The sequence below is a fragment of the Felis catus genome, chromosome C1, assembly GCF_018350175.1.
Source record: "Felis catus isolate Fca126 chromosome C1, F.catus_Fca126_mat1.0, whole genome shotgun sequence".
NCBI classification, from domain to species: domain Eukaryota; kingdom Metazoa; phylum Chordata; class Mammalia; order Carnivora; family Felidae; genus Felis; species Felis catus.
In genome coordinates, this window is record NC_058375.1 from 14772246 (window position 1) to 14785045 (window position 12800).

The window sequence follows — 12800 nt, forward strand, 5'->3', positions numbered from 1 at the left end:
CCCCGTGTCCTGAAGCTCGGTCCCCCAGGCTCCTGGTGCTCCCTCCTCCTCACCCTCCCTCCCTTGCCAGCCTCTCCTGTGCTCAGCATGGACTGGGAAGCAACTGGGGAAGAAAAGGACAGGCATTGGCCGGTGGAAGGCTGCTTGACCACCCATCCAGCCTGACCGCTCACCAACATGCTTCCAGACTTCCCCTCTGCACCTCATTCCCCCCACCCACAAAGTGAGGGTGGGTGTGAGCTTTAGCGAGGATTACGAAGCACTAGAACCCGGTAGGTGCCCCGTTTAGAGGCCCTCCTCTGAACTGAGCCCTGTGCAGGAAGCTAGGACACAGGCAGAGAAGGAGGTGCGCCCTGTTTGTACAGCGCTTGGGGTCAACAAGCATTACCGACGAGCAGTTCTGGTCCGTCCAGATGAGAGATGTGCCAGACAAGTGCTCAGAGGCCGTGGAGGCCCTGAGAAGGGTGTGTCTGATGGGCCGGGATGTTGGGGTGGGGGGCTTCAGAGAGGAGGTGACAGTGAAACAGGGCTTTGAATGCTGAACAGCACTTTGAAAGGCGAAAAGAAAGCAACCATCATTCCAGGGAAAGGCCCAAGGGTGAGAAAGAACCTGGGCAGTTCAGGGCACAGTGAGAAGGTTGGCGTATTTGAGACAAAGTGATGGAGAACTCGGCAGGAGGTGACACTGGAGAGAGATGGGGACCCAAATGGGGAAGAGCCCTGGGCGCAAGGCTAAGAGTTTAACCTGCCCTATCAGACGAGAGCAATGGGGAGCCATTAAGCCCAGGGGAAAAGAAGGCTGGTGTGTGTGTGTGTGTGTGTGTGTGTGCACCCGAGGTGACAGAGTGAACTGGAAGGGAGGGTAGAGATGGTCCAGGGCAGAATAAGGAAGCAGCAGCGGTAGAAATGGAGGGGAGAGGAGGCTGGCAAGAGACACATGGAGAGAGAGGAGAAGGTTAAGCAGGAGGCAGTGCAGCCGCGAGGCTAAGCGCATGGCTCTGCGGTCCTTCTGCCTGGGTTCAGCTCTCAGCCCCCTTACCTTCTGGCTGTGTGGCCCTGGACAGTCTACCTCGCCTCTCTGAGATTGGTGTTTTCATCTATAAAATGGGGATACTAAGCGTATACCTACCGCTGAGGGCTGTTGCCAAATTTTATATAAAAAGTCCATGGAGTGATGTTTCATTCATTCAAAAACAAATATATTTATTGAGCATCTACGATACCCAGGCATTATTCTCTTGGTCGTGGATGCAGCAGTGAACGGACTGAAACAAAACCCTCGCCCTCATTGGGGATTACACCCTGGAGAGCTGGGGAGACATGTCGAACGAGACTATTAATAAGAAGAATATACAGTATGGTGATAAGTGCTAAGGAGAACGCAAGGAAAAGAGGGCTCAGACGTGCCAAGATTTGGAGGTTTTTAGAACAACCTATGTGGCTGCCTGCGTGGTTTTGGAGATGGGGCACACATGGGTGGTTTGTCAAGCTCAAGGTGTGGGAGTGGAAGTCACCAGCTGAGCTGGAGCAGAAGCAAAGGTTACTGAGGTGCAGGGCTCCGGAGTTAAAAGGGCCAGGAGATGCACCACACCTGTGGATGCTAAAGTCACCTGGTTGATGGCAGGGTTTGGGGAGCGGAGGAAGATGGGAGCCAGGTGCCAAGTGTTTGCTAACAAGGGAGTAATCAGGACCTTGGGAATGGCAAGCAATGGGCAGGTACGGAGTCAAAAGGCAACAGTGCCCCCAACCACCACCACGGAGAAGGGGTTTTATAGGCAGATGCAAAATGGTGGTTTTGGAGCAGCGGCTGAGGCCAAGGAGGCCACCATCCCACCCTTGACACTGAGGGGTGACAAGGAGTAGGCAGTCCTTCCCGTCTCGGGCTGCAGGGGAAGCAAGGTCCTTGGCCAAGGACGCTGAGAAAATCCCAGGAGAGCCCCAGAATACAGGGGGCCTGCTGGCTCCAGACTGGTAGCCGCAGAAGGCACTGTGGTGGGCTTGAGGGATGGGAGGTGGCCAGAGGCTGGCTCAGGGACACAGGATAGCAGCATCCACTATGGACCGATGGGTGAGCTCCAAGATGGCAGGACCTTGGTGCCACCAACGAGGGTGTATCTGGGGCCCTGATATAAACACTGAGATGAGAGTCTAATAATGCATTTAGCATCAATATCTTCTCTGAGGTGCTGCTCTGGGCCTGGTGGTCAGAAGACATCTCTCCCTCAGCTGGGAGAGCTGAGGAACCCCGAAATGGCCAGCCTGACATTATGACTACATGTTGATTGATCCATTCAACAAATATTTATTCACCACCTACCATTGGTGCAAGCACTATTCAAGACACTTGGGATATATCAGTGAGAAAAACAGACCCCAATCCTTGCCTTTGTGCAGGGAAAGTAGATTATAAGCAGCAAACGTAATGCACAGATTGTATTACATCATATTATAGTGGTGCATGCTACGGGAAATATAAATGAAACGTAGGTTGAGGGATTGAACGTGAAGACGGACGAACAGGTCGCCAGTCTAAGGGTAAGCTTCCACGAACAAGTCCCCTTTGAGCAAAGACTTGAAAGAGCGAAGGAACGAGCCACGAGAATGTCTAAGGGAAAGCATTCCTGGGTGTGGAACAGCCGTTGCAAAAGAGCAAAGCCAGGAGAAGAGCTGGAAGGATGTCATGTCTTCAATGGGAAGAAGGAAGCAGGCCTGGGGGGCCTGGAGGCATGCGGGGAGCTGTCAAGAGGGCTGTGCCATCAAGTCACGTGACTGGATCACGGCTTCAAGGCATCACTCTGTCTGCTCCACTGGGGATAGACTATTGGACTGCGAGAAGGTGGCAGCAGGGGAAGGTGACAAGAAGGGGTCAGATTGTGAGTCTGTTGGCTTGCAGCTTTATTTAATATGTGTCTCTCCTATTAATTTATGTCTCACACCTGGCTTGTCTCCCAGGGTCTCCCGGCACCTGGGTGATCACTGAAAGTTTGTGTCCTTGGGAAGCAGCCGACGTTCATTCATTCATTTCCCTGCGTAAATATTTATTGAGCACCTAGTATGTGCCAGGCATGGTACTGGGTACTTTTCATACATTACTCAATGTAATCTTCATGGTGCTGGTGAGGTGCCAGCCAGGGGCCCCTCTGCTCGCCTGGTTTTGCAGATGAGGGAGCTGGCATCCAGGGAATAAAAGGCACCCACTTGGGGCAGGGTACAGTCGGTTATGCACCAGGAGTCACGTCTAGGCTTGTCTGGCTCCAGAGAGGCCTGCCCGAAGGACAGGGATCACTGGAGATTTACAGGTTCTAGACCACCAAGAAACAGTCTTGGTGTTCAACCGTCACACCGGGAACCTCCCATACCCTGGATGTGTCCTATGACCTGGCGGTCACTCGAGGCCCAGATTGGAAGGATTGCCTCTCCAGCCCCCGCCCCCCCCGCCAACTCATGTGCAGAAGCAAGCACATCTCTCTTCAGTCCACAGTGTCCTCATCTGCAGAACAGCAATGTACCTCCTACATGGCTCTGAGGATTGAATGATGTACGTGTCCAGCAATTTCGATGTTCGACAGATCTCCCCGCCACGAGATTCTAAGCTCCTTTTTTTTCACAATTGTAATTATTTTTTATTTTGTTTTGTTCTTAATATAATTTATCATCAAGTTTAGCTAACATACAGTGTATACGGTGTGCTCCTGGCTTCGGGAGTAGATTCCACTTGTTGGGACGAGCCCTGGGTGTTGTATCATAAGTGCTGAATCGTGGGAATCTAAGCTCCTTAAGGACAGAGCTGTGTCTCATGTGCCCCCAGTGGCTAATTCGGGGCCTTGAATACAACAAGTGCTTATTAATGCTGGATGAATTCATGAAAAATATGCATTGTTTAGGCCCCAAGGAATCTCAAGTTCTCTCTTCCTGAGAAGAGAAGGTATTGATACTGTTAAAGGGGTGAGTTCTGGGTGAGTCTGCCCCCTGTTATCACCATCACTGTCATCCAAGCCTCCCTTCCAGGGCAAGGTGCCCCCGGGACGGGCACCAGGGACTGTGTGGGAAGATGTCCTTGGCCAAACTCCACCCCAGGATGGACTGAAGCTGAAGTCCAAGTATTCTGGCCAGGAGGGAACCGGGCTGAGGAGGAGGACGGCTCAGGAAATGAACTCCGCCACCTTGTTCTACCCCTGGGAGTGGTGAGGCTTTGCTCAGGCCACCAGGACAGAGAACATTCCTGAGAGAGGGTGGCTGGGGATCCAGCAGCTCCCTCCTGGCTCCTTATCTGCCTCCTGCCGTCAGTCAGCCTGCCTCGATAAGGCAGGGCTGAGAGGCGTCTGGGCCGGAACCACAAGAGAGAACATAATGATAAAGACGCTGCTGCTGTGCAGAGAGGGCAGGAGCCCCGAAGGAGCCATGCAGGGCCATGAGGAAGGCTTGCAGGGGAGGAGTTCCCTTCCTTGGGAAAAGGCAGCGCAGTAGCACGCGTTGATCGGGCTTTGCTTGGCTCGCGCTCCACAGGGAGGAAAACCTGCCTTGAACTGGACCTCAAATTTGTATTCCCCACCCTTTGACTTTGCTTCCCTGCCGGAGTCCAGTTCCTGCAGATCCAGGGGTTCCCGAAGGATGAACGGCGTCGGCGAAAAAGTGAAAATAAAATAAAACAAAAATAAAAGTGGACACAGACCACAGCAGTGTGTTGGACTGGCCGCTTTATCGTGGCAAACGTGGCATTATGTTTGCTAGCAATTTCCTTGTAGCGTGCGTCATCTATGTTTTCTGGGCTTTACCTTATTCTAAAATGTCCCTGTGTGTAATCACCCTTTAAGGAATAACATGGTTATTTTCTCATAACGCTCCCTCCTGCCCTTTGCTTATTGATTAATTCCTTACATTATTTTCATGACGTATCTACGTTTATCTGTAATCTATAAAGCATTTGCTTTGCTGTTTTCATGAAAGGTCATCTATCTCTCAACATCTCAAGTGGGACAGTTACAGGGACATGACCTCTTAGTTGTTTCCCTGAACCACTTGTGGTTTGAGGAACAAAAGTGTTCGCCTCGGTCTGAGGTGCCAGGAGGGGGCCAAGAGGGCCTTAGGAACCCACGCCTCAGGCATTCTCAGAGAGACCATGCACCTAGGAACTTATGAACCATTCTGCACCTTAACCAACTAGGTTCAATCATCATCTGGAATGCCTCCTGGGGGCCAAGTGGGCCTAGGGGTTGGAGTAATTTGTGCCCATAGATACGCTCCTTTGTTGCCGGAGTGGGGCTTTCAACTCCATTTGTCTCTTCTTGGCTGGGAGATATATGGGGCTATCCTTCCTTTAGGTAGAGGAGTCTTTACAGGGGGTGGCAAGGGTTAAATGTAGGGCCGCGCAATTTCCTTGCAGAACCTTATTTTCTTTCCCCAGTAGTTCTTTTCCCAGGGGACCTGTCGAGGGCAGTTCCCCAACAGACAATTCCCCAGGTTCTTTTATTTAAGGCCAAATTACATAAAAGCGGAGGACAAGAAGCTTCACTGTCAGCGGGCCACCGTGCAGTCCCGATCCGTCCACCGCCCGGGCCCTGCCGTCAGGCTGGTTGGAGAGCTCGGCTTCTGTCACTTCCCGTTCCCACCCCACCCTTCAAGCCCAGGGATTACCCAGGAGGGTCCTGGGAGCCCAGTAGATAATGGACACATCATTGCCCCGTGAAGTGCTCGGTCCTTCGCGATGGAGTGACGACAGCCATCCGTTCTCATATCGGTTTAATCAGCACTGAGGGTACAACAGGAAGCACAAAGAGACACGGCCTATCCCTCCAGGAGCACACACTGTAAATGGGATGACGGACAGCAACAAAATAACCTCACACAACAAAATGTATCCCTGCAAATGAATACATTTGCTCTCACGGAAAGAGACTTGTCTCTGCGGAGGCAGACGAATGAAGGACGCTGGGCACAGGTGTTGTCACTTCCCTGCAGGGCAACCCTCCGTTGACACTGAAGGACAAGAAGGAGGTGACTAGTTTTTTTTTTTTAATTTTTTTATGTTTATTTATTTTTGAGAGAGAGAGAGAGAGAGAGAGAGAGCACAAGCGGGAGAGGGGCAGAGAGAGAGGGAGACACAATTCCAAGCAGGCTCCAGGCTCCAAGCCCAAGGCGGGGCTCAAACCCACAGACCACAAGATCTTGACCGGAGCCGAAGTCAGAGGCTTAACTGACTGAGCCACCCAAGTGCCCCAGGAGGTTACTAGTTTAAAGTGGGTGGTGGGGTGAACCAACCAGGGGGTGAACAGCAGAACAAAGGTGGGAGGTCACAGCATACCTCTGAGGAATGGACTGGAAGCCTGGGAGAGTCCCAAAGGCTGGGTGCGGACGTGGTGACTGACTAGCGGTCCTAGGCGGGCTTAAGGGTTTCGGTCTCTGCCCCAGGAGCAGGGTGGTGGGGGAAAGAGACCAAACCAACTGGTGCTTTGCTATGGGGGCGTGGCCACTGAGTAGAGAAATGGCTGGAGGGGGCGGTGACAGCAGATTCAAGAGGCCAATGGGGCACCTCGGTCCAGACAGTCGCGGTGGTGGCTGGAATGAGGGTGCAGGTGTCAGGGAGGCGAAGGCACGATGGATGCCACCGCTTTTCCAGAGGTAAATCACAAGCCTTGGCTATGGCCTGGGGAGGGGGGGTGCTGAAAAAGAGGTGCCAGGAATCACTCCCAGGCTTTTGACCTGCACACCTGGAGGGAGGGTGGCCCCTTTCACCTGAGTCTCTTTTGGGGGTGCTCCTCAGTCCCCTCACAACCCCGGGCTGCTGGTGGTGGGCAGATTCATTTCAGACGCCCCCTGAAATCAGAGAAGGAGGGAGGCGGTGAGCGATTTCAGTTCCCTCATGCTGCACAGGAAGCAGCCTCAGCTCAGAGATTATGGGACTGACATAGGGATGGGGTCAGAGCCCAAGGCCCCGGACTCCCATCCAGAGTTAGGGGAGCACCATCTGCCGGGGAGGATTCCAGCTTGGCCGTGAGCCTGCTTGGACTCCAGCCCCGATTGTGCCCCATCTCGCTGAGTAAGCCCAAGCGGGTCACCTGCCTTCAGGCCTCAGTTTCCCTGCTGTGACATGGAGGGAAATGAAATTCCCACTTCTCTCAAGGGTGCCTGAGAGGTAGCAGGGGTCACTGCCCAGGAAGCGTGTGGGGAACATGGAGAGAACAGCGTGCTGGCCGCCTGTGGGGGCTGAAGTGGAGAACTGGTTTGGCAAGGGATGGGGGTGGGGTTTCCCCACTTCCTGTCCTTCCTGTCTCTTTCTTGCAGGGTCTGAAGGCTGAGTAGCCAGCGGGATGCCTGGGCTGCTGAACCAGCTCACAGGGGCAGCCCTGCCCCTCACCGCCTCCGATGTCACCTCCTTCGTCAGTGGCTACGCCCTGGGGCTGACGGCCTCTCTCACCTATGGCAACCTGGAAGCCCAGCCCTTTCAAGGTGAGGACCCCTGTTACGGCTGCCCCAGGGCCACCCTGCTCTCAACGTTTTTTCCTCATTTTGACACACACAAGCCGATGGACGTAGGGCAAGTCATGTAACTTCTCCGAGTCTCGGTTTCCCCATCTGAGAAATAAGAATGGCATTATTGCCCCCAGAGGCCTCAGAGCCAGTAGCAAATCAGGTCGGGCTTTGGGCTCAGCCCCCACCAGCTGTCCCAGGACTGCCTGTGTCCCACATGGGCGTGCCCACCTGCATCAAATGGCCAGACCCAACTTTCTCAGGGATCCCCACAGCAGGAGAGTCGTCAAGACTCCATGCAAACCCAGGAGCTCCCACTCTTAGGCGTGGCTCACCCTGGTCATCTGTTTAGGAAAATCTCCAGAGGGTGACAAAACAGAACTTGCTGGGGACCCAGGAGACTAAACGATGGGCCAGTGTCAGGATGGTCCTTTGGCATGCCATGTGCGGGAAGAACCAGCCTCTGCCCATTTCGTAGATGAGGAAACTGAGGCTCAGAGGGATGGGAGCCGGGGTGGGCTCACCATCAGCCAGGCATTGTGCCGCCCTGGTGTTCGTGGCCACGTTAAATGAGATATAGCCTTGATCCCTCTACTGAATCAGAATCTGCCTTTTAACAAGACCCCCAGGGTGACTCATGTGCTCTTAGAGTCTGGGAGGCACTAAGGTCTAAACACACGGGGCACACACTCTGGGGCACATAGCTCAATAAATGGTGGCTACTTTTTTCATTTGCGTGACAACCTCATGAGTTTGGCTCTACTGAGCCCACTTTATAGATGGGGCTGGGAGGCTTAGAGAAGCTAAGTGTCTTATCCAAAATCACCAGGCGAGGAGAGGTGGGAGGGACTGGATTAGAACCTTAGTTCTAAGGTTCTTCTTCAGCATGCAGAATAGGTCACATAAAAATCCAAATTTCCACTGTGTCTTGAAAACTCAAAAGCCCTGGCCACATGGGTCTCATGTGCCTGCACAGTCAGCTGGGACAGGGGAGCAGATGTCCCTTTTCCAGTCGCCCCACTGTTCCCACAGTTCCTCTGCTGCACTTGCCTGCTGGCTCCAGAGCCACAAGGTCCCAGCCAGAGCCCTCTGGCACCCTCTCTGTGACAGTGAGAACCAACCATGGATCTGGCAGGTCAAAGGCTTGGGTGCCCTCCGTGATGCTGATGCAGGGTGGGGCGGGGACCCTCCGTGATGCTGATGCAGGGTGGGGCGGGGACCCTCCGTGATGCCGATGCAGGGTGGGGCTGGGACCCTCCGTGATGCCGATGCAGGGTGGGGCGGGGACCCTCCGTGATGCTGATGCAGGGTGGAGCGGGGACCCTCCGTGATGCTGATGCAGGGTGGGGCGGGGACCCTCCGTGATGCTGATGCAGGGTGGGGCGGGGACCCTCCATGATGCTGATGCAGGGTGGGGCTGGGACCCTCCGTGATGCTGATGCAGGGTGGGGCGGGGACCCTCCGTGATGCTGATGCAGGGTGGGGCGGGGACCCTCCGTGATGCTGATGCAGGGTGGGGCTGGGACCCTCCGTGATGCCGATGCAGGGTGGGGCGGGGACCCTCCGTGATGCTGATGCAGGGTGGGGCGGGGACCCTCCGTGATGCTGATGCAGGGTGGGGCGGGGACCCTCCATGATGCTGATGCAGGGTGGGGCTGGGACCCTCCGTGATGCTGATGCAGGGTGGGGCGGGGACCCTCCGTGATGCTGATGCAGGGTGGGGCTGGGACCCTCCGTGATGCTGATGCAGGGTGGGGCGGGGACCCTCCGTGATGCTGATGCAGGGTGGGGCGGGGACCCTCCGTGATGCTGATGCAGGGTGGGGCTGGGACCCTCCGTGATGCCGATGCAGGGTGGGGCGGGGACCCTCCGTGATGCTGATGCAGGGTGGGGCGGGGACCCTCCATGATGCTGATGCAGGGTGGGGCTGGGACCCTCCGTGATGCTGATGCAGGGTGGGGCGGGGACCCTCCGTGATGCCAATGCAGGGTGGGGCTGGGACCCTCCGTGATGCCGATGCAGGGTGGGGCGGGGACCGTCCGTGATGCTGATGCAGGGTGGGGCGGGGACCCTCCATGATGCTGATGCAGGGTGGGGCTGGGACCCTCCGTGATGCTGATGCAGGGTGGGGCGGGGACCCTCCGTGATGCTGATGCAGGGTGGGGCGGGGACCCTCCGTGATGCTGATGCAGGGTGGGGCTGGAACCCTCCGTGATGCTGATGCAGGGTGGGGCGGGGATCCTCCGTGATGCTGGGCCCTTCCCTGGCAGGCCTCTTTGTGTACCCACTGGATGAATACACCACAGTGATCGGCTTTGAGGCAGTCATTGCCGACCGTGTCGTGACAGTACAGATCAAGGACAAAGCCAAGATGGAGAGCAGCCACTTTGATGGCACCCGCATCCGAGCCACAAATGTCACAGGTGAGGAGGACGGAAGGGCTGTGGCAGGGCCTGGGTCTGGCTGGGGTCTCAAGCAGTCTGAAAGGACAACAGTGGGATAGGGTAGAGAGAGCACTAAATTAGGAGTCAGGAATCCTGTGTGCCCTCAGGCTAATAATTTACTTCTCTGAACCTCATTCCTGTTCTCTCACCTCAAAAGCAGGATGAGGATCAAAGGAGGCGACAAAAGTGTTGCTAAGTTGCCTCTACAGAGCAGAACAGCGTGTCCATTAAGCTCAGAGGTTGTGGAATGAATCACACCAGGGTTTGACTCCCCATCCTGTTGCAAATGGTATGGGCTTAAAGACAAAATTACACTTCATCCGTAAAATGGAACAAATAATCGTACACATCCAAAGCCGAACAGAGACGTGATTGTGGAGATGGCAGTCTCTGGTACAGAGTAAGTACCCAAATCATGGCTGCGGATGCCTGCTATTGAGGATACTGAGGCACAGAGAGGGCCAACACAGCCTCCCTGTGCCATCTGAGGGGACAACATGAGTGCGGTAACCTCGCAGCATGGCCCAGGACCTCAGAGGAAGTTAAGGCCGTGAATATATTCTTCAGGCAACACCCAGGCCAGGTGGTGCAGAAAAGGGGGGTCCCTGGGGTGGCCGGGTGGCAGGTCTGGGGTCTATCGATGGCCATGACCACCAAGGAGACATACGAAACACACAGGTGCCCAGATGCAGTCTGAGCTGGTGGGAGAGTAAGACCAGGAAGGAATCCCAGAGAGGAAAGGAAAGGAAAGCCATCCCCAACATGTACTGAGGGGAAGCCCTGGGGTGAGCCCTCTACATGCAGTGTCTCACTTGAACTTGTCTCAGCCCAAGTTCACACAGCATGTTAGTGACAAGTCAGGATTTGAAGTCAGACCAAGGATCATGTGACATAAGAGACTCTTACCATTGGATCTGTGATCAAAGTGACATTTGTTCACCTGACCATTAAGACAGTCAAGAATCTTCGAATGAGCACCCACTGTGGGCAAGACACCAAGCTGCCTCCAAGTTGTTAGGGCTGCTCACAGTCTGGGCGAAAAGCTGTACACGCATCGGGGGAGCCGCGACAGGAGGTGGAAGGCAGCTGTGCCAGAAGGGGTCTGCGTAACGTCAGAGGAGGGAAGGAGGATCCGACTGGGGACCAGAGAGGCTTTCGTGGAGGGGCTGGTGGCTGCGTGAGGCTGGCCAAGTAGGGGCGAGGGAACGGGCCTCCCAGACAACAGCAATAGACATGAACAAAGGCATCTGCCCCAAAGGTGGGGGGATGCTGAAATGTGGTTCTTTGAGGGGAAGCAGGGTCTGAGGATGGGGGCGTGGCCTCTGTCCGGGTTGTATGGGTCCCAGCCCCCCACTCCCAGCAGGGTGCTAGTGGGAAGTACTCCAGCCTGGCCTCAGACCCACGTGGGTTCAGATCCCGGGCCAACGAGTTAGTTATTTGCCTAGTAACTTGGGCGAGTTGCACCCCTCCCACCCCCACCCCCCACCCCCACCCCCACCCCCGCCGCTAAGCTTCAATATTCCCATCAGCAAAATGGGCTCTTAAACCTACCCCACTTCGAGGGGACTAGAGATAATATGTGCATAGCTGCTGACTCCAGGCCTGTCACTTAGGGACCACTCTGCAAGAGGGGGTTTCTGTCATCCCTCATTCCTGCACGCCGGGGAAGGTGGCTTTGGATGAGGATTTGGAGCGGGTCCTGTTCGTGGTCAACCTGGGGACCATTGTCCCCATGGAGAACGTCACCATCTTCGTCAGCACGTCCTCGGAGCTCCCCACGCTGCCCAGCGGGGCTGTGCGGGTCCTGCTGCCTGCTGTCTGCGCCCCGACCGTGCCTCAGTTCTGCACCGAGAGCGCTGGCCCCTCCAGCCAACAGGCCCAAGGGTAAGGAGCCCTGCCCAGCCCAGGGCAGAGTCTCGAGTGGCAGCAGGGAGGCGGTGGATGAAGGCAGGGGAGTGTGGGGCCGGGGAGAGAGGAGAGAAGACAAGGCTTGGTGGTACAGTAGCCACCCGAATAATTGCTCCCTTCTGCTCGCTTAAGAATCTCCCTGAGGGGCGCCTGGGTGGCTCAGTGGGTGGAGCGTCCGACTTCGGCTCAGGTCACCATCTCGCGGTCCGTGAGTTCCAGCCCCACGATGGGCCCTGTGCCGACAGCTCGGAGCCTGGAGCCTGCTTGGGATTCTGTGTCTCCCTCTCTCTCTGCCCCTCCCCCACTCACACTCTCTCTCTCTCAAAAATAAATAAACATTAAAAAAAAATTTTTTTTTTAAATAATCTCCCTGAAATGCCCCATGCTGCTACTGGCCGGAAGCTCAGGTATTTGGACAGCTTGGGATTCGAATTTCCAGGCTTTATTTTTTAATGCACTCGAGGCATTTTCTTAGCACCTAGTAGTGCTAGACAGACGGTGTTAGGGATGCAGAGGGCGCCCAACCAACATGGCTCCTTCCTTTTTGGGACTTAGGGGGAGAGATCGTTATCCGACTAATAACGTAACGGATGCGTAGGTAATTGCTTATGTATTGCATGCATAATTAATGATGTGAAAAGTGCAATGACAGGGCTGACAGTATGAAAGAGGAACCCGCCCTGGAAGGCCAGGGGCCAGGCCAGGCTTCTCCAGGGACCGGAGACCAATATTTCAGCTGGGAGCTGAGCGATGAGAGGGAGGTGGGCACCGAGAGGAGAGTTCCTGTAGGTGAGAACAGCAGGGGCAAAGGCCCTGAGGTAGCAAGGACCGACTCCAGAGAACTGAAGCTCAGTGACACGAAATGAAGCTATAGACACTTAGGACACCCTGTAGCCCTGGCTGACTTCGGATTTCTTCCAAAAGCAACAAAAAGCCAGTAATAGGGGTTTTAGGAAGGTGGGACTGGGAAAACTACAAGCC

The 12800-nt window shown here is 55.1% G+C and overlaps 1 protein-coding gene and 1 long non-coding RNA gene across 7 annotated transcripts in view; one reads left to right on the forward strand and one right to left on the reverse strand.

Annotated features, from left to right (window-relative positions):
• Positions 1 to 12800, forward strand: part of VWA5B1 (von Willebrand factor A domain containing 5B1) — a 60907-nt gene that overhangs the window by 10942 nt on the left and 37165 nt on the right. For all 6 annotated transcript variants that reach the window (XM_019836295.3, XM_045035203.1, XM_045035201.1 and 3 more), the window contains 3 exons: positions 7282 to 7446; positions 9738 to 9890; positions 11525 to 11795. In XM_019836295.3, the coding sequence (XP_019691854.3) occupies positions 7308 to 7446; positions 9738 to 9890; positions 11525 to 11795 (563 nt within the window). In that variant the 5' untranslated portion in view covers positions 7282 to 7307. The remainder of the gene's footprint in view (positions 1 to 7281; positions 7447 to 9737; positions 9891 to 11524; positions 11796 to 12800) is intronic.
• On the reverse strand, positions 5725 to 8458 carry LOC123379496. The gene is made up of 3 exons (XR_006583967.1): positions 7415 to 8458; positions 6302 to 6813; positions 5725 to 5976 (listed from the first exon to the last, which is right to left on the reverse strand). It is a non-coding gene; the product is annotated as an uncharacterized LOC123379496 (long non-coding RNA).